Source organism: Uranotaenia lowii, chromosome 3, assembly GCF_029784155.1.
Source record: "Uranotaenia lowii strain MFRU-FL chromosome 3, ASM2978415v1, whole genome shotgun sequence".
Lineage (NCBI taxonomy): Eukaryota > Metazoa > Arthropoda > Insecta > Diptera > Culicidae > Uranotaenia > Uranotaenia lowii.
Genome location: NC_073693.1, coordinates 62,897,798 through 62,920,486, shown reverse-complemented (window position 1 = coordinate 62,920,486; position 22,689 = coordinate 62,897,798). Strand labels below are relative to the sequence as shown.

Here is a 22,689-nt window from a genome sequence, read left to right as displayed (position 1 = left end):
TATCAGTATAAATCATGAAATTATTATAAACTATATTTATGAGCATATATTATGAAATATGCAATAGACACCTTTTAGCGTGTATAACTCAGAAGATGCGTGAACGCACCCGGGAGAAACAGATTGAGAGAATGAAAGCGAAAATAGCAAGTTGATAACGAAAGAAAGAGGAAAGCGTATCACGATGACGAGTTGGGTCAGTCTATTAACTAATCTTGGGATTAACGGTCGTGCATTTAGAAGATGAAAAAAATCGTTAGTTTCAGAAATCAATTGTAATTTTTAGTGACAATTTGATTGCAAGTACGACAATGGCGCAGAAGGTAGGTTCATCAGTGAAAAAGAAAGCCGAATTACAAGATAGTGTGAAAAATAGATGATCTGACGGACTAATGTGGTTCTGAAAAGTTCCCATGTCAAAAGGATCAATAAAAATTTACACCATTCTGATGAAAGACTCAGATTTTCCGATGAAAGATTCGGCTAGTTCATTTTTTCTCGATGAAAGACTCGAAGAAAAGATGAAATATTTGGCATGATTCGATGAAAGACTCGAAAGCGTTCAGTGATTTTTATGTATTTCTGATGAAAGACTCAGAATTTTGTTCCTCTGATGAAAGATTCGGATAGGAATTAGATATCGATGAAAGACTCGATGAGCTAACTAGATCGATTTTCCGATGAAAGACTCGATGAACTAACTTGATTGATTTTCCGATGAAAGACTTGGAAACGAAACAAAAGTTAGAGAAGATTTAATGGAAGACTTGGCCAGAATTCCGCTGCAAATCCGATGTAAGATTCGGAAGAAAATATTGAATACGTATTCCGAAGAAAACTCGGTTTGATAGAAGCAAAGTTGATACTTTGTTCAGCTAGAAACAATAACGATGAAAGACTCGTACAGGGAGAATGAATGACAAAATCCGATGAAAGATTCAGGTAGAATGATTAGAAAATTATGTTCAATTGAAAATTCAAATATTCAGGAAGAGCTATTTCATTCCTTTTGAGTGATAAGTCGATAAAAGATTCGAAAAAGGAAATGTGAAAATTAAAGTAAGTGAAAAATGATTGAAAAAAAGCGAAAAAAGTTGAGAAAACAAAAAAAAGAAAGTAAGAAACAAACCAAGTACAGTATCATGTAAATAAAAAAAATTAAATAGAAATGATAGAAAACTGAATAGAAATTAGAAAAATATTATGAATAGAAAAAAGAAAACTGAAATTAAAGTAAACAAAATAAAGAAAAAAGAGAGGAAGTGTGACAAAAAAAAATAAATGAGATAGATATGAGTTGAAGGAAAAAAGGAACGATAAGTGAGTTGAGTAAAAAAAAAGGTGTGGGTTAAAAAAACGGTTTAAGTGAGAACAAAATAAAAAGAAACAACAAGTGAGAAAAAATGAAGAAAGAAAATTATCAGCAAGGAAAAATACAAATTGATAATGGTCATAGATAAGGGAAACAGAACAAGAAAAAAAAGAATTTGAGGGTTAGAAAACAAGATACGATGAAAAAGCAATATCAAAAGATTAATAATTGAGGAGAGTAAGAAAAAAAACTAGAAGAACATAAAGAGACGATAGATGGGAAAATAAATAAGAAATGCAAAAAAAATAGAATAAAAAAAACGAGTTCAGAAAGAACAGAAATAAAGATCGACCAATGTGAGAAGTGACGAGAACAGTGAGATTAATAAAAAGAGAAATGAGATGATGGATTATATACGAGAAAAAAAATTGACAAGATATTATGTATATCCCAATGAAGTGTTGGTTTTTTGATCATTTTGAAATTAGAATCGGTTAGAAATAATAAAAAAAAAAGTTCAGTGCAAAACTCGTGTGAAACTGGATTAACTATTTCATTACTATAAGTAATTCCGAATATATCTAACAATCGAAGCTATGATAGTCGACATGTTCAACTATCAGATTGCGATGAAATTTTGAGCATCTGATAAAATTATATCAAAAATTGCTGCATAAGTATCTCGGGAACTTATCAAATTACTGGAACATACTTTGGTATGTAATTTTATAGGATACAAATGAACAAAACTACATACAACATACTACATACACCGTTGAAGAGTAGAGGCGGGTAGTAATGTAGTGATTGTAGTGATTGTAGGAGCTAATAGAAAATATCAGTATAAATCATGAAATTATTATAAACTATATTTATGAGCATATATTATGAAATATGCAATAGACACCTTTTAGCGTGTATGACTCAGAAGATGCGTGAACGCACCCGGGAGAAACAGATTGAGAGAATGAAAGCGAAAATAGCAAGTTGATAACGAAAGAAAGAGGAAAGCGTATCACGATGACGAGTTGGGTCAGTCTATTAACTAATCTTGGGATTAACGGTCGTGCATTTAGAAGATGAAAAAAATCGTTAGTTTCAGAAATCAATTGTAATTTTTAGTGACAATTTGATTGCAAGTACGACACTAAGTATAAAAGATTCGGCGTAATAATGTCAAATCTAAAAACCTCTGACAAAATATAGCGAAATTAGGCTCACTTACCCTTAATTTCATAAATAAGATTTTATAATGGAATGACGTTTATATAGAAAATATTTATAGCTAAAATGCTCAAACACTTTTTTTTCGTCTTCATAGTTTACATTGATTATCAATACATTTACCTAACGAGCCTATAGTAAACAAAGAGACGCCATCTGATCCCTTTTAAAATAATGAGCTTCCAACCCTGCTGTAGGGCTGCCTTAAAGACTGCTTGGTTTTGCTCGATTGGAATGATACTGACAGAAAACCAAAAAATCCAATCGTGACATTTCGTCTCTTTGTCTACCATAGGCTCGTTACATTTACCAAATTTCACAGCCCAGTCCATTTTCTTTTTTATTTTATTTTTATTTTTCTGAATTGTTATGTCTGAAAACCGTTGTTTGAATCTAATACTGAAAAAGCCAAATTCAAATTGATAAATCTATATGTTTAACAAGAAATCTACTGCTGTAACTTTTGTTCTTTCCACGACCCAACTTTTCAATTGAAAGTTTAAAGCTTTAAATTTTAAACTATAAAACCGGCTGAGAAAAATTTCTGAATATTTATTTTTATTATGAAAAAACTATTTTTTATCGATCAAGGTTTTTAAATAAATCTATGAAAAGTTCGATAAATGATTCAAAGTAACAACTTAAAACTAAAATTCGAATGCACATTTTAATGCATATTAGTAGGTATTTGCTTTGTGTTTTCAATATCAACAGCAAAACTTGTAATTGCTAATTTTTATTTTTATCATTTTCTCATTGCTCATTCAAGGAATTAAATTTTCCAACCTATATTTTGTCAGTATGAGTGAATGGTGAATTAAAGTATATAAAATTAATGTTGTGAATTTCGAAAGTTAACTTACTTAGACTTTTCTGATAACTGGCAGAATTTGAATATGTACAAATGCTCTGGCTTTGATCACTGCCACTCTTTTAATTTATATAGTTAAAAATTGTCTTATTTTATTGAATTTAATTCAATCAACAACTATGTGTTTTGAAAAAAATCCTTTTATTTAAAAAAATTTTTTTTTTCCTTATCAATCCTCTAATGTTAGATCGTTGTTGAATATTTTTCCAAATTCAAGATATTACTGCGGAATTTTTCAATCAACCCTTCAATTGAGAATAAACAAATGAAATGTAAATAAAGTTGATAGCTAATAATCACTTATTATTATTTTGATAAACAATTTTAAATCTTGGTTTAACTCTGACCTCATCTGATACTTTTAAGAATTCAGATTTAATTTCTTATTAATCTGCTGTTATATTTTATGGATTCTATTTCTGTGTACTGATTCTCATGTTCGAAGCTTTAAATTCAGGTTTTATCCGAAATTAAAATTCGTATTAATTTTCTGGTGGTTCGAAACTATTGATTTCAAAATTGTAAACTATACTGCTTCAAATTTATTTTCAAGCAAATTTCTAATTCAGAATAAGGAACAACGTTTATTATATTTTCGAGTTAATGTGAAGACCGAAAGTTAGAAAATGCTTCTTGAAATTAGTTTCCTTATTGATAGTGCATTTTTAGAATTGTTGTTATTTCTAGCTAAATTTGATTTTTGACACATTACTCACCCACCACTCACCCCACACAATAGACGGGCACGGGCCTGGCTCTGATTCAGTTGAAATTCAACCAAGTAGGCTCACTACACATATAAGAACGTGATGCAACCTTCGGTTAAGCTACAGGATTTTGCTATGTCCAACTGAAGTGCTTGATTTAATAAGTATAATTTTGAAAGTTGTTGTAAATATAGCGACAATAGAATAAATATGTAGAAAAATTATCAAAGATTATATTAACTTGATTAACTATTTATGTTTTTTTCATTTGCACCGAATGGTTTGTTTTGGACAGCAATATGCGTTGTACAAAAAGATACATTATTTGAATTATATCAAGAGTAATTTTTTCATTATCTTACCATCTCTTACCATCTTACCATAAAATTTCACGCACATAGAACTGAAATGAAGACACAAGAAGCAAATTTATAATTCTCACCTATTTTTTTGATTCAATCATGAAATGTCTCTCTGAACTAATTCCAAATTTTCTAATTTTTTTCATTCTTTTTATTTACATTTAAACCTATAAGTATACATGACTCTGATTTTGTTGAGCATTTTAATGTCATCTAGAACATATATTTTACAAGCCATAATAGACTAATTAATTACAAGAATGTTGGATTATCAAATTTTTACATGTAAGCAACATAAAATACAAATAATTACACCAATTTAAAAATATTTACACTTTAAACAAAAACATCATTCTCTCACTGCTCGTAATAATCTTCACTTTCAATCTCAACTTCTGCCTCCGCTTCTGGTGCGCTTTCCGTTTCAACGCTACTGGGTGAAGTCTGCACATTACCCTCCGAAGCGCTTTCCCCATCCATAGTCGCTGGACTGCCACCCGGAGTAATGTTATCCTCGGCCGCAGTCAAAACCCGTTGCAAATGCCACTGCATCATCTCCTGCTGTTGCACCTTGGCCTGTTCGTGCAGTTCGTACTTGATGTCCTTCAGCGGCCAGCTGATGTCCGACAGCTGAACCGGCTTAACTTCGTAGTCCTGCTTTGACGCCTCGAACTTGTCCAGAAAGTCTACCTGACCCATGTTGAGCTTCTTGCGCATTTGATTGGCGTACACGAAACAAACGGCCAGGCGGTCTTTCAGGAATCGGTTAACCATCTCTTCTTCGCTCGATTCTTCCTGCAGTTGCCGGTCCATTTCGCGCATCTTGGCTCGGCTTTGACGCGCAGCTAGAGTGTTCTTCTCACGGACTGCCTGCTGTTCGGGGGTGCGGTTTTCGGAGCCGGGGAACACTCGAGCCATGTTTCTGTTGTAGACTGGCGATCCATCCCCGGGTATCGTTTGATTCAGTTTTGGCTGCTGTTTGGCCGCCGTTCGAGCACTCTTCGAGGTTTTCGGCTTGGCTCCTGTCCTTGTACCTGAAGAAGTCATCGGCATCGGAGGCAAATTTTTAGCAGTAAAGCTATTATTCGCTTCTTTATTCACCTTCGAAGGTCCGGCGACTGGCATTTGTTTGGATTCTCGAAGGATACCTGAGGGTCCAGCTACTGCTGATTCTTTCTTGATTTCTCTGATAATCACCGAGGGTCTCGTTGCACTTTCATCAATTACTAGCGCACAGTTTTCCTTATCCTCCTCATAGGTGGTGCTGTTCGCTTCAATAATCGTGCTTTGATCGAAAGTTGAATCGGCATCTGAATCTAACGTTTTGTTGGCCAGTTTTTGAGGCTTTGGCTTAGTTTCTTGCGCAATCAGTTCCTCGTAGCACAGACTAGCTACTTCTACTAACGCTTGCCACATTGTGAGGTTCGGCATGGCTTCTAGTTTTGCAAGCTTCGCTGCTGTTGCTAGTGATGTATTATCTTGATTTGATCTACGATTGTCTCGAACCATTATCTCAATGGCAATTATTGTTATAATCTGCAAAGATACAGAACAAATTCCAGTAATGTTAAAACAAAGAGTGACTTTTTCGCCCGCAAGTCTTCAATATTTAAACTAAAGAGGTAGATTTTATCGGAAGTAGGTAAAGGCTCGAAAAACCGTTGGACTCCAGGTACTCAACCGATGCAATTAGCACTTTTTCCAATAGCTCTGTTCGTGTGCAATCGAAAACGTTGCATCTCCTTTGTACCCGAAACAGGGGTGTTACCTTACAATATTTCGCACTACACATTATTACAAGTGCTCTGTACAACAGAAAGTATGAAACGCCCTGATTTTGCAAATACGTTTTGGCTTAACATTTCGAAGTTGAAAGTTTCTTCTGCGTAGCAAGATCATGTGCTTAGATTTAATGTATACCTGCGAAATCTATAACATATTCGTATCTGCGCAGCTTCAGTCAGAAATGCACACATTTTGCAGAATTTACATAAAACTTGTTGCCTCAAAATTGCTCAATTTCAAACATAACATTATTTTTCTCGAAAATTGATCACAATCATTCATTTAAAGCTTGTTTTTTTAAAGCTAAACTATTCCAACAAGAAATATTGAACAAATATAATTTTTATCCTCTAATTATTTGAACATTGAAGAAGTGTTTTTTTCTGCAATTTGATTTTTGCATAACTAGCTTTCGAAAACAGCAAAACAAGTTATACGCATTACCAATCAATCAAATTTCATCTTAGTCGGTATGATGCTGTGCAAATTGAGTAAGTCAAATAAAGATTTATTTGGTCTTATAAGACAAAGCCCGAAATTGCCATCACAGGTAAAGCAAAGTTGATATACCTACTCAATATTTCACCTCAAATTTATGTAAGATAGAAAGAACCTTTTCATACAAATTTCTACTGCTTTGAATTCTAGAAAGAAAGTTCAGAAATTAGACACTAATATTTTGGGTTGGACCTCAAGTTTTTGTTTTTGTTTTAATCAACTACATGTATACGAGTGTAGGATCTAACTCCAAAACCATTTCCAAGAAAAGATATCTGGCTTGAGAAACTAAATGTCAAAAACTGGTGTTCAAAGACTACCATTTTCTTAATTTTTTCGAATATAATAAATAAAATAAAAAATTAGTAGTAAATCATAAAAAAGCTTTTGCTGATTGCTTTGTACAAAGCAACAATAACAAAAACGCTATTTTTACTGATTATGAATTTTTTTTTATATTTTTGAGGCGTTAAAAGCGCGCGCTATCTGCATTTGTGAGTGTTGTTGTTCGAGAATTGTTAGTTTCCGACTCGAAAATAACAATTCAAATTTACTTCAATGATTGCTTCCATAACTCAAAAAGATGTGAACGGCCTATTTTGGTGTTTTCGGTACAACATCTGAAGGCCAAAAAAATCAACTTTTGCAGTTTTGAAGAATATTCGGTGATGCAAGCGGTAGCTTTACTCCTATTTTTTAATATTTTAAATAGGGGAGTGTGGGGTATCATGGGCTCCTTTTTTTCTTTGCTTCATAACTTCTTTATTATAAACATTAAAAAGAAAAAAAAAATAAATGGAAAAGTTTTCTACATTTTTACGGTATCATTAGGCAGTTTTTTGTTTTTTAAATAAATTAATTTCTCTAAGTTTTGACTGTTTTAAAAAGGTTTTTTTAATTTTTAAAAATGATGGGGAATCGTTGGCCACTTAATCCAAATTAACTAGATAACGTGCAAATTTTATGAGTTGGTCCAAAATTGAAATTTCATAATTCATTTAGTTATTTTAAAGCAATTTCAGATGAAAAAATAAATAAGAGAGTTGTGTATGATCGAGTAGTTCTTTAAACCTGGCTCGCGAACGTTTCGGCAAAATTCCTTAAATATGATTTATGTTCGCATTGGAAAAAAATGGACAAAATATTTTTAGTAACTCTTCATTTGGCATTAGAAAAAAAACGATATAAAAACATCAAAACATAGGTGTTTGTGTTTGTGTGACTCATAGATGTTTCATCAAAAATTCCTTTTCCACGTGAAAGAACATGACAAAACTAAGATCATAAGCGTATGAGCATGGGACGGCTGGAAAAAATAATTTTTCATCCCAACAATTTGAGTCTGCTCATGATTTTAATTTAAACGTTGTAAGTCCAATTGATGCTCAAATTTCCCTAGAACTTGATGATATTCTTTCTAAGCAAATTGTGTTTGAAAGTTCTTGTGAGACAAATATTGATGAACTTAAATTGATTTTCAAAAAATTTAAAAATATGAAAACCCCGGGGGAAGATGGGATTTTCTATATTCTTATTAAAAAGTTGCCTGAAAGCACTTTAAATTTTTTAGTTAAAATCTTCAATAAATGTTTTCACTTGGCTTATTTTCCCAATAAATGGAAAAATGCCAAAGTAACTCCAATTTTGAAACCTGGAAAAAGTGCTTCAGAGCCTTCAAGTTATCGACCAATTAGTTTGCTTCCTTCTTTAAGTAAACTATTTGAGAGAGTTATTTTGAATAGAATGATGATTCACATTAATCAGAATTCTATTTTCCCTGATGAACAATTTGGTTTTCGTCATGGACATTCTACTACACATCAACTTTTGAGTGTAACTAATATGATTAACGCTAGCAAATCTGAGGGTTATTCAACTGGTGTTGCTCTTCTTGCTATTGAAAAAGCTTTTGACAGTGTTTGGCACAGAGGTTTAGTAGCTAAATTAGCTCGATTTGATTTTCCTGTATATCTCACCAAAATTATTCAAAATTATTTGACTAGCCGAACTTTGCAAGTAAGCTATTGCGGTTACTGGGAAAATTTCTAATCGCGCGACGGTAGCCTTCCGTGCGGTAGGCTAGCCGGAGCAGTAAACACAGTTAAAAAATTCACTCTTACTCACTAATTTCATTGAAAAGTTAAGAAGTAATTCTTGAATCAATCTTCAAATAATTATTTTGCAAGAGAGGTCAAAACATGAAGTCATCGGAATGAAATATTATTATTCTTAGTATTCATTGAGATTGAATTAATTACGAGCGTTAAAATCCCAGACAAAACAAAAAACAATCTACATTATTGAAAACACATTTTTCCATAGCCTGAGAATTAACGAATTTGGCATGACGAAGATTTTTGATGCGATAAATGCGTCTATGATACTTTATATGCTGGTCGAATTCAATTATGTTGTCGTTAAAATGTAACAAATCGTATATGAGAAGTTAAAAAAAGGAGTTGTGTACGGTGAATAATCTATTATAGGAAATAATACCATTTGCATAGCAAAAAAAATTGGACTGCGCACTCATAACTGCGAAATTTGTGCGATCTGTCAAATCAGTATAAAATCTGACGGTTTTCTACACGCTAACCGCTTTTCAGTTAAACTTTATACGGATAACTCCGACTGCAAAACATAGCACGAAATCCAACATTCAGTGAATGATCGCTACCGTGTCGTCGAACTCTAAACTTATTTAAACAACTACAGGTTTTCATTTTTTTCGTGAATTTGTCCGCTGATTGACCCCATCGCAAACAGTTTTTTTTTATTATTCCTTTTTCCGTGATTTTGACCGCTGATTGACCAAGCTCAAGGCAAACACAATTTTTTGTTTTATAAACAATAGATAATCCGATAATAATATTTGGTATACATGTTTGTTTGACAACTTTTTAGTAAATCATCTTTCAATGTTTTCCGCTTATTCATCCGATTGAATTTCAGTCGATAAATAATCCTTATAAAGAATAATGCTCATTATTTTCTTGAATACTGTAATTTTTTTTACAGTGGTACCCTACGGGAGCCCAAATCAGCTATCGCAGAAATAGAAAAAAAGAGTGGATCAGCAATATCAAAATTCATGCTCTGAAAGGATACCCATTAGAGCTGGTGTCCCTCAGGGTAGTATACTTGGGCCTATTTTATACAATATTTTTACTTCTGATCTTCCTGATGTCCCAGAAGGAAAAGGTAGAAGATTATTTGCTGACGATACTTTGCTATCAGCCAAAGGTCGAAATTTACGGGTGGTACGCAGTAGATTGCAACAAAATTTAAATTCCTTTTTGAATTACTTGAAAATGTGGAAAATTTCTCCTAACGCTTCCAAAACTCAACTTATTTTATTTCCCCATAAGCCAAGAGCAAATTTTTTAAAACCTAATGAAAATCATTCCATAACTTTTAATGGGGTTTCTTTAGAATGGTCTGATCACGTGAAGTACTTGGGACTCACACTTGATCGGAATCTTTCTTTTAAGAATCACATTGAAGATATTCAATCTAAATGTAATAAATACACTAAATCTCTTTATTCTCTCATCAACAGGAAATCCCGACTTTGCCTGAAGAATAAGATGCTTATTTACAAGCAAGTCTTCCAACCAGCGATAATGTATGCAGTTCCGATTTGGTCTAGCTGCTGCGCGACGAGGAAGAAAGCCATCCAGAGGATTCAGAACAAGGTTCTGAAAATGATTTTGCGGCTTCCACCTTGGCACAGCACCGAAGATCTTCATCGGATTGCAGGCATTGAATCTATCGAAGAGATGGCCAACAAAATCATCTCCAACTTCAGAGGCAAATCGATGCAGTCTTCCATCGCAGAGATTCGCTCTCTCTACAATTAGTTTAATTTTAGGATAGATTTAGTTTTTAGTTTAAAATATATTTTTTTTTTCACTACAGGATGTTCTCCTTTATAAAAATGCTTGATTGTGCTCAGCAAATTTAAGTCGAATAAATAAATTTTAGTGATTATTAAACTATAGGGCTCTGAAAGTTCATTATTGAACTGAACACCTAATTTAATGTATTAATGTAATATAAATGTAATGATGAATTGGTACTAATAAAGATATATTTAAAAAAAAAACTAAAATTTTTTTGCTCCTCTATGTTTTCTTTTATGTTTTTTAGGTCACCAAACATCAGTGTAAAATAAGCTTCAAATGAAGTTTGTTTTTAATTATTGGTTTTCCTTAGTCTCAAGCTTCATTTTTTGATAACATGAGAAGAAGCTAAGTCTTTCGTGAAAAAAGTTATAACCATTTTAAAATAAAAAATCAGAATGCAATGAAAATTATTAAAAATTAGCAGCTTTTGCTGGCTAGAGATTTTGCAAATTTCAAGAAATGTTTTTGTCAAGGTTTACAAAAATCAATAAATTCATTGGCTATGCAAAGCAGTTTTTTGTAACTTTTTATTTGAATCCTACAGTTAAACAGCTTTAAAATAAGCATTCATAAACGCTAAAATTAAAAAAATATATTTTGATTTTTTTCCATATCATTGAATATCTTTTTTGGGGTTCAAGTTAGGTCTAAAGTTTGTTTGCATTAAATGTAATGCAAGAATCAATGAGTATTTAAAATTCAAAGATATAATTTCAGAATTTTCAGTACATCTCTGGCGATTTTTGAATGAAAATTTTTGCTATTCCATACAAATTTCCTTACTAAATTAAAACTCGTTGTGCTAATTCAGGCCTTAATGAAACGCTTCTAAAAATTTTATTGCTATTTGTGGCAATAAAAACTACCAAAAAAAGTTATGGAAGGTGTAAAAAATGTATAAATTTGAAATTTTCGTACAAAGCTTGTAGCGGTCTAATGAGCGTATTTTTGTTATGAACTTTAGGTTCCCCATTGATGCAATTTGCGGTCGCTTGTTTATATATTTAAGTAATTTTTTTAAACTTGATAAATAAAAGAAGCATATGATGCGTATATAAGTCAACAACATAGGCCCGTGCGAAGGATCTGTCCATGGGGGGAGGGGAGGGGTTTCGAAATTCAAATTTAGCCAAAAATAAAAACAAACTTATAAAATCTATATATATAAAAAGCAATTTCTGTATGTTTGTTTGTTTGTTTGTTTGTTTGTTTGTCCTCTATAGACTCAGCCGCTTTAAGAGCTAGAGAGCTGAAATTTGGCATGCATACTCATTAGGACCAGGAATGATGAAAAATGTTTTCAGATTTTTGGATGACCCCTTCTGAAGGGGGTCGTCCATACAAGACAAATATTGTTTTCACGATATTGACATTACTTTTCGTCGGATTATGTTAAAAAATTGCACATGAGTGTTTTGAAAGACTAGCAATCGATTTCAGGTGTCAAATTTTGTGTAAGGGGACAGCCAAAGGGGTCGTCCATATTAACTGTTCGCTGTTTTTGCGATATTGACGTTATTATACATCGTATTCAGCTGAAAATTGGTACATGATAGTTTTAAGTGACGTGCAATCGATTTGAGGTATCCAATTTAGTGTAAGGGGCCGGCAAAAGGGGTCGTCCATATTAAATTTTCAGTATCTTAGTGATAATGTCGTTTCTATACATCGGATTGGGATGAAAATTTGCACATAGGAGTTATTAGAGTCAAATAACTGATTTCACTTATCCGAACTAAAATCAGGGGTCAGCCAAAGGGATCGTCCATGTTAACTATTCACTGTTGATGCAATATTGTCGTTATTATACATCGGATTCAGACGAAAATTGGTACACGAGGGTTTTGAGAGATGAGCAATGGATTTTAGGTATTCAATTCAGTTTAAGGGTCCGGCAAAGGGGGTCGTCCATATAAAACTTTCAATATTTTTGCAATATCGACGTTATTTTACATCGGATTGGGATGAAAATTTCCACACGGTAGTTTTCAAGGACGGACGATCGATCTCAGATGTCAAATATTTTGCCAGGGGTCAACGAAAGGGGTCGTCCATATAAATTAATTTTTCACTATTTTTAGCAATATTGACGTTATTATACAATGGATTGCTTTGAAAATTTGCACACGGGAGTTTTGAGGGAAGGACAATCGATTTCAGATATCAAAGGCAATTGCGTTGTTATGCAATGATTAAGTCGAAATTTATACAATTTATACACGTGGTTTTTGATACCTGATTTCATATTTAGTAGCAGACGACAGACGTAGTGATCATCCAATATTTTTGCACTAATTACTTAACAATGAATCTGGAAAATTCTTGGCAATTGACCTTCATACAAACTGTTCATGATATATTCCAAGTTGTAAGCGAAACGGAGTTCGTATGGGATCAGCTAGTAATATATATTGCTGATAAAATTAATCTCCATTTTCTAAATAAATCAGAATGAATGTTACAAATCAATGCTTTTTCGGGTAAGTCATTGATAAATTATTAAAAACGCTGTTCCTTGTTCTGAACTAGAAATTTGCTTAAAAATAAATTCTGAGCAGTCAAGTATGTATTCAAATTTAAAACCAATATTTCCGAACACTAGAAAAAGAATGCATATCAAAAATTTGAATAAAGCTTCGGACATAAGAATTAATGCACAGAAATAGAATACATAAAATAAATCGCCAAATTGAAAAAAATAATTCTCAAAAATGTCAGATCACGTTAAACATTAACCATGATTAAAAATTGTTAGAAAAATAGTAATGGTTGTTATTTATTATTCATCTTATTTTACATTTCTTTTCCTCATTTTCAATTAGAGGATTGATTAAAAAAATCTGCTGTAGTGTCTTGGATTAAAAAAAAAAAAATATCACGATTAGAAGTATGAATTCTCGATTAGGAAAAAAAAAATACTTGAAAGGAGAATTTATTCGATAGTTGATGATTGAATTTTATTTGATAAAAAGAAGAAAATATTCAATTTTATTTCAAGACTGCCTGTGATCAAAGTCAAAGATAAAACTCTTTTCTATATTAAAAAATCGTTCAGTTATAAAAATAAAAGGCTATAAAAGTTCTGAAATTCAAAATAATAAATTTATATTTATAATATAACATATTCAATTATACTGACAAATTCCAAGTTGGGAAATGATCTGAAAAATAAAAATTAATTGTTAAACGTTTAATTGTAAATATTGAAAGTACAAAGATAATACAAATTTAGTTAACATGGCGTATAAAATTAAACTTTAAAGTTGCTACTACGAATTATAGATAAAATAAATTAAAAATCATTATCGATTAAAACACATGACTTAATATAATGAACATTAGAGCAAAGTTTATAAATTTTCAATCGAAGGTTTTAAAATTTAAAATTTCAAGATCTGAATACTTTGTCGTAATCATTTGGAAAATTGGGTCCTGATAAAGGCAGAAGGTGGACACTATGTTTGCTTTTGAAAATTTTATTTTATATGTTTTTAAAACACAAAACTTCATAATTGAAAAACAAAGACAAACTTATGAAAAATATTTAATATAATTTAAACAGTTTTACTTTAAAATTCGGTAAATTTATTTGAAAATTTAAACGAAATATGGCGATAGAAAATATAATTTTTTAATATTTTAGAAGGATTTTTTTCGATAAACTCGTCTTATAATTTAAAAAATAAATAAATTGATAACTTGAAGGAACAGCATATTGGTGCCTATGATTGAATGATTGATTTGGTAGATTTATGCGTCCTGAACTCGAATCTATTGTCAAATTTTATCTATCACCTGTTTATAAGCTTTAAAATGTAGCAGTTTTAAGTGAAATCAATCATTGATAACTGATGAAGTAACCAATTTACGGTTACAGAAAAAATCTGATACTGAATTTGTTTATTATACACATTTACTTCAATAAGGGAAAATATTTCAAAAATGATGATACATGATCTAAAAAAGGTAAATTCTACAGTTTATAAAAATTTGGAAAGATATCATTACAAGTATTTCTGACATTACTGAATGAAGTAAAAAAATGAATTTATTTTAAAAAAATTGTTCAAATTTGCAAAACGATTGGGTTTTTGCTTTAAAAACATCTAATATTCAATTTGGTTTAAACCTTCATTTAAAATGGAAGAAGTACATAAATGGAATACCTCTATAACCTTTTTCGTAAAACTCAAAATTACTTGAAGTCTAGAAGGATAACGATAATTGGTTTATACCTTAATTTTTAAATGTTGTGTTTTTGTTTTAATGTTTTGTTAAAAGAAAGACATAATTTTTTAAATGATTATGAAATATTTGCAAAAGTTATACAAAAAAAAAGCTGAAAGAAAAATTGCATATTTAGATCCAGGGCAAATCAGTCAAAATTTGCTTTTAAATACTTCGCACCTCGAAAGATGTTAATTTTGTAGACTTTTATAATTTATCAAAACGTTTTTGAATGTAATGTTGAGCATTTAGAAGAACAAGAAACACAAAATAAAATTGAGACTGGAATTGGTTTGATGAAAATTGGTTTTGTAGAAAATTACAGGTTTTAGATTTTTATGTAGAAAATAAGTATTCGATGAATTAATTTGAATTTGTTTGGTTACACATTTGAATAAAAACCTATTCTAAAGGCGAGGTAGGGTGATTGTATGTCAAGTTGAGAGTTTAAATGCAAAAGGTTGATATAATTTCAAATCTAAATTGACAATTAAAAATTATTTTCATTTCGTGAACGGCATATAGGTTTGTAATGTCGTAAAATAAAATGTTTGATTAAAGATTAATTTCTAACATTCTTGTTAACACTTTTTTAACACCTTTTAAGATCAAGTAGTTTCTCTTTACTACTTCGAAAATTTTACTTGGAAAAAATCTTCATGGGGGGGGGGAGTTTAACCCCTAAAACCCCCCCTCCGTTCGCACGGTCTTGCAACAACATATAGAAAAATATGCTTACGCAAAGCGACGACGATGACAGTTGGATTGAGATTTCGGGGGACAAAGTAAACCCTCTCTTTATGTATCTGAAAAGATTAAATATTGTTTTTGAAAAGAAAATCAACTGGAAAAAATTAATCATATTTACCTTTCCGCTCCGTGCTGGTCGACTTCTACCATGAGGAATAACTAAGTCGGACAATGTACTTCTTGTTCATACGAAATTCGAGATCTAGTCAAACATCAGTGATATTTGAGAACTAACTATCAGATTGTATAATGTAGACTAGAAAAATATAGTCAAATCTACTAGCTGTTGAATTATTTTAGCGATATGCGGTTGAGAAATGCTCTACAGCCAAAACAACTTTACAGCAACGCAAGTTTGTTCGTAGTTATCGATGTTGATTGGGCAATATTATGGGTTCAACCAAAAATCTGTGATATGGAAGAGCCAACCATACGAATTTTGATAAAAACCTGTAGAGTTTTTTATCCGTGAATGTACTGTTTTATAATTTCCTTAGGAAAATGACAAAGTTATGTCTGCTTGAATTATTTATTTTATTTACATAGTATTCCGTCTCACGACATAACTTGACGAACATAATTCCTAAAATTCACTCGGTTCATAGCAACCGTTCTCCAATTTCTCGGGCACCCCACGTTCGCCAGATCACGCTCCACTTGGTCTAACCACCTCGCTCGTTGCGCCCCCGCTCTTCTTGTTCCTACCGGATTCGTAGCGAACACCTGTTTTGCAGGACAGTCGTCCGGCATTCTCGCAACATGTCCCGCCCAGCGTATCCGGCCAGCCTTAACCACCTTCTGGATACTGGGTTCGCCGTAGAGTCGCGCGAGCTCGTGGTTCATCCTTCGCCTCCACACTCCGTTCTCCTGTACGCCGCCAAAGATGGTTCTTAACACTCGTCGCTCGAATACTCCGAGTGTACGCAGGTCCTCCTCGAGCAATATCCATGTCTCGTGCCCGTAGAGAACAACCGGTCTAATAAGCGTCATATACAGGTTACACTTCGTGCGAGGGCTAAGTCTTCTCGACCGCAATTGCTTGTGGAGTCCATAGTAGGCACGACTTCCGATGATAATTCGCCTCCGGATCTCACGGCTGGTGTCATTGTCTGCCGTCACCAGTGAGCCGAGATAGACAAAGTCTTCGACTATCTCCAGCTCGTCGCCGTCGATCGTGACCTTGTTATTACTGGACAAGCGGGTTCGGTCGGTCTCGGATCCGCAGGCCAGCATGTACTTCGTCTTGGACGTACTAATCATCAACCCAATCCTTCCTGCTTCGCGTTTCAGTTTGCGGTAGATCTCTTCCACCGCCGCAGATGATCTGCCCACTATGTCAATGTCATCGGCAAAGCAGATAAGTTGACTGGATCTGTTGAAAATCGTGCCCCGCATTTCGCCCACCGCTCGTCGAATAACACCTTCTAGCGCCACGTTGAACATCATGCAGGATAGACCATCACCTTGTCGAAGCCCCCTGCGCGATTCGAATGAACTCGACAATTCACCCGAGATCCGCACACAGCACTGCGTTCCATCCATCGTCGCCTTGATCAGTCTGATCAGCTTCCCGGAAAAGCCGTTCTCGTCCATGATTTTCCATAGCTCGTTACGGTCGATCGTGTCGTATGCGGCTTTGAAGTCGATGAATAGATGATGCGTAGGGACTTGGTGTTCACGGCATTTTTGGAGGATTTGCCGCAATGTGAATATCTGGTCCGTCGTAGACCGTCCCTCCATGAAGCCGGCCTTATGACTGCCCACGAATCTGTTTGCTTGTGGCGTTAGGCGGCGGAGTAGGATTCGGGACAACACTTTGTAGGCGGCATTGAGGACAGTGATCGCTCGGTAGTTCTCACAGTCCAATTTGTCGCCTTTCTTGTAGATGGGGCATATTACCCCCTCCTTCCACTCCTCCGGTAGCTGTTCTATGTCCCAGATCCGGATTATCAACCGATGTAGGCAATCGGCCAACCTGTCCGGGCCCATTTTGATGAGTTCAGCTGCGATGCCATCCTTCCCAGCCGACTTGTTTCTATTCAGCTGGCGAATGGCTTCCTTAACTTCACTCATCGTTGGGAGTGGCTCCTCTTCGTCGTTGGCTACGCCGGCGATGTACCTTCCCCCACCGTCTTGATCTCCTGCATGTGCGCCGTTCAGGTGTTCATCGAAGTGCTGCTTCCACCTTTTGATCACCTCACGATTGTCCGTCAGGATACCCCCGTCCTTATCCCGGCACATTTCGGCTTGCGGCACGAAGCCTTTGCGGGATGCGTTGAGTTTCTGATCGAACTTTCGTGTTTCTTGGGAACGATGCAGCTGCTCCAGCTCCTCGAGCTCCTCCTCCTCCAGGCGGCGCTTTTTCTCCTGGAAAAGTCGGACTCGCTGGATGTCTGCTTGAAATGTGTTTTAATTTGTTTAAACTAAAAATGTAACCTAAAATATTTTGTTTTTTTTTATATCTGCAAAAAAATTATGTTTATTTGATGAGCTGAAACAAATTTGAAATTTTGGGAAAAATCTGACCTCAGATAATAAAAAAAGCCCATAATTGAAAATAATGAAAAAAAAAACTGCTTCAAAAGATTTTATCACAGTTCCAATCAACTTAAAAAAAATTTTATGCTAATATCAAACAGCATAGAAAATAAAAAAAATTAAAATACACCTTGAAAAAATTAGGATCAATAAGCTAGAAACAGCTCCATTAGGCTCAAACCACGAACATTTCCTTGCAATTGCTCCAAATGGAGTAACATTCTAAACAGTTTATAAGGATTGAAATAGTGTTAAAACGACTTTAAAGCGCAATGAACAACATGAATCAGATTGGTTGAAAATAGAATAGAATAGAATAGAATAGAATAGAATAGAATAGAATAGAATAGAATAGAATAGAATAGAATAGAATAGAGTAGAATAGAATAGAATCAGATTGGAATTGCTTCTAAATTTTGAAAGACATAAACAATTTCAATGAAGAAAAAGTTTTGATAAAGAACTTTAACTTAAGGGGGGTGTAGGGTCTAACACTTTCAAAAAATCGATTTTTTTATTTGTTTATTTTCTTATTGTAAAACATTTCAAGAATGTTGTGTCAAATTTTCAAGTCAATTGAAGCAAAACTGTAGAAGTTATAGGCCTTTATCTCCTCCTATCTAATACTGCAAGAAAGCAAGAGCAGAAACTTCAAACGCGTTTTTCTCGAAAGCACATTTTTAAAGTCCGTGGACATCGTCATTTGAAAACTACTTATCCGATTCTTTTCAAATTTGGAACATATTTTCTACATATAAAATACCAGACCCCAACGTTTTTCTTTTTTTATTTTTTTACTTTGGGGAGGTTATACAGGTGAAAAATGGCGGATTTTTAAGTGAAAAATCGTAGTTTTTACTTCAAACAGCCACAAAAATTTCTTAAAAATATTTTTAAGTTAAATAAAAACGTTGGGGTCCAGAAAAACATCTATTAAAAATATTTTGCTCTGATTTTTTGACTTCAGATGATTCTGTGCTGAGATACAGTGTCCACCGCAAATCGTGTTTTCTAAAAGGCATCCTCGAAAATGCTCCGTCACCGGCTCATTTTTCAATATTTTTCTACGAAAAAATTACTAAATGTTCTCTTAACAATGCTTTGTATAATGCAAAAAATTTGAATACATTTGTTTGAACGATAGCTCTAGAAAAAAGTCGTGAAAATGGTGTTATTTTTATACCCGTTAGACCCTACCCCCCCCTTAAAGCATTTGAATTTACTCAAATAACGTGTTAATCAAGGTTGCCGAAATCACAGATAAATGTGTAATTTCAAAGAATTTTGAGCAAATTTTCAACACAGAATCTTGGTCACAGAACACAGAATTTCGGAAATATTCACAGAATTGGAAAATATGATAAAATTAGTAATGTTCTTTGATTTTTATCAAGTAAAATGTAAAAGAGACGCAAATAGACATGACTTTTTAATGAAATTATTGAAAAAAGTGTCACAGAAAACCATTACAGAATGTTTGGGTAAAATATTAGAACGTTAGGTTTTTCCATCGTCAAAACACATAATTTTTTTGACAACCTTGATGTTAATTTACGAGAACAGTGAAAAAAAAACCGTGTTTATGGCAAAAACCCGTGTAAATGGAAGTCATGTAAGAAAACCTGAGCAATATCAATCCGTGTTAAAAAAAATCTTATTGTACCTACTTTCTTTAAATAACCTTGGCTGATGGTAGGTATACGTATAAGTGTGGCAATATAATTAAGCTTTTTTTAAAGAGTATCTTATGTGTCCCGCTTTTTTCTGCTAAGTCCCGCTTTTTTTGTCGTGAAATGTCCCGCTTTTTTCTGAAAGTATCTGGCAAGCCTAGGTTATCTAGAAACCCTTTCGAATCCATTGAGTTTTAGTATAGGTATTTAAATTCATAGCAATGTTAAGATTTCAAATTAAGAAGAGAAGGGCATAACGAGCACCAAAGGCAAAAAAGCACCACTTTTTTGAACGAAAGTACGCATTTCCAAAAATAATTTTTGTTGCGAAACACAACTTTAGTTCATTTCTTGACAAAAAAACTCCTCTTCAATTTAACCGAAATATTTGAAAAAAACTCTTAACCTGAATATCAAATCACTAATCATAGTTCAAATTCATTTTAAAACATAATTTTGAATGAAGTACCCACACTTCCTTATTGATGAAAAATGATTTTTCAAATTAAAAAAATCTATTTGATGAATTTCATTTGTCAATCTATTTATTTAAACATGTAAACATAACGTGGTACAAATATAATAGGTATTTAATTGAACCTTAAGTAAATAGAAACAGAATGAAGTGTTTTACTAACTATTCAAATTCAAAAAATTTATATAGTCTAGCACAAGTCTCATCGATTGTCAAAAGTCGTCCTGTTGAGTTGGAAATTGTCTTCGCGATTCCTGTCTGGGGAACATCTCCTCAATTTCGTATGGTTCATAAACTCGCTGGTGTGGCCGCACTTTCCTTCGTCTTCGGTTCCTATTTTTCCGTCGAACACGTTTATTTTCCCTAAACCGCGGAGACAGCAACGTTTCAATCCGATCGTCCAGGATGTTCGAAATTCGACGCTGCCTCATGATTGGTGGTTGCTGTTTCTCAAGATGTTGCAATAAATCGTGGATGTTCCTCTGACAAATGTCACCATGACATCGAGCCGGCACCGATAGTTCACCCATCGGAACTGTGTCGATGCCCCTCAGATGAGCATTTCGTTGAACCAAGTTCAATGGAAGCAGATCCCGTAGCTCCCGGGGCACCTTATGTGGACAAAGATTGGGCAACTCCTTCAGACATTTCAGGATCATTATTGCGTGGAACCGTTTTTCGTCATCGGCATCGTTCGAGTTACGTTCGCACATTTTCGCACTTATTTTTCACTGACACTGTTTTTAACACGTGGTTTGACACTCGGCAACCAGAATGTATATCGAAACAGTTAACTGTTTTCCGTTACGAATGCGAAAATTTTAGTCGAAGTTTTGGCAAACAAATTCGATTGAAGAATAGAAGAAGAATAATAATTATTTTCTGACAAACCTTTACTGGTTGACTGGTCAGCTAACGAACAAACACTCACAATCACAACAAGAACATTACGTGTATGAAGACCTCCGAACTGTTTTCTAACCGTCAACGGCCAATGACAAACAAAATGTTTGAAACAACCAATTGTTTAATGTTGAATACCAACTTTACTATAAAAAAAAACTGAAACTGTTATGCAAGTGTTTGTGCAAGTATTGGAAAGTATCTTTTTTTATACCTACTACAATAAATTATTTTTATATCAAAACTTGCAATTCTGCTAGATATGTCCAATGCATTTAATAAAAATTAAGAGTAGAAAATATTTTGTATCCAAAAATTGGAATCTTAGAGAACATCCATAACAAAATCAATTAATCAAACCAAAATAATCTATTATTTTACCTTAACCTTCATCCGCATTAGGGTGTCATTTTGACACCATTGCAAGTTTGAAGGCTCGTAACTTTTTTCAGAAGCTTCAAAATACAAAAATTTCTTCGGGGACCCTAAATGAATTCAAAAGTTCTTTAACATTGCATCTTTACTTTTTTTTATGGACGAACCCTGGAAGCCTGGACAAAAAAACTCCCTTTTCCGACTTTGGGTGTCATTTTGACACCACAAAAGTAAAATCTATTTAAGTCGTTTGAATTATTTTGAACTTCATATAAAACTTATATCAATAGAAACCTTGTAATGTCAGTAAAATATGTTTAGAACATTATATACAGCTAAAGTTACAAGTTTTCTCGTTATTCAGCATGAAAGCAAAAAAATCCGAAAAAACATGCCTCACGAAAACTACTGTAGTTCATATGTTACACGTCCAAAAAAATATTTGCCTTATGCATATGAAAGCTGAAGTTTTTTCGGATTTTTTCCTTTCATGCTGAATAACGAGAAAACTTGTAACTTTAGCTGTATATAATGTTCTAAACATATTTTACTGACATTACAAGGTTTCTTTTGATGTAAGTTTTGTTTAAATCGGTTTAACACGCCAAAAGTTATAACGATTTGATCTTGTGGTATCAAATTGACACTCCTAGTGCTGATTAGGGTAATGAAATCTAATGCGGATGAGGGTTAATAAATAAACAATTTCAAGGGAAGAATCTAGTTATATATACCCATTGCTCAGACAAAGAGAAAATAGAAAAAAAAAACAAACGACGTAGAATGACACAATAATAAAAGTGCAATCTCAGCTGAAAACCTACTATTTATCGATTTCGTTGACTGTGATAAAAATAATAAAAATGACAATTTGAAAAATTGTAACAAAAATATAAAAAAAGAACCATTAAAAAAAACGGAAATGACTAAAATGACAATAAAAAAGAAAAATAAAAATAACGTAAATTCAAAGTATGACAAAATAACAAAATTTAAAAAAAAATCACCAAATTGACCAGAAAAATAATCAAAACACTACAAATATTGAATAAAAAAAACAGAAAACAAAAACGAACAAAAAAAAAAA

The 22,689-nt window shown here is 33.3% G+C and overlaps 1 protein-coding gene across 1 annotated transcript; it reads right to left on the bottom strand.

Annotated features, from left to right (window-relative positions):
• Positions 1–4,667: 4,667 nt before the first annotated feature.
• LOC129756669 (uncharacterized) lies at positions 4,668–21,307 on the bottom strand. The gene is made up of 2 exons (XM_055753597.1): positions 21,216–21,307; positions 4,668–6,012 (listed from the first exon to the last, which is right to left on the bottom strand). The coding sequence occupies exon 2, from the start codon at positions 5,983–5,985 to the stop codon at positions 4,834–4,836; it is 1,152 nt and encodes a 383-aa protein (XP_055609572.1). The 5' UTR covers positions 5,986–6,012; positions 21,216–21,307; the 3' UTR covers positions 4,668–4,833.
• Positions 21,308–22,689: the final 1,382 nt, after the last annotated feature.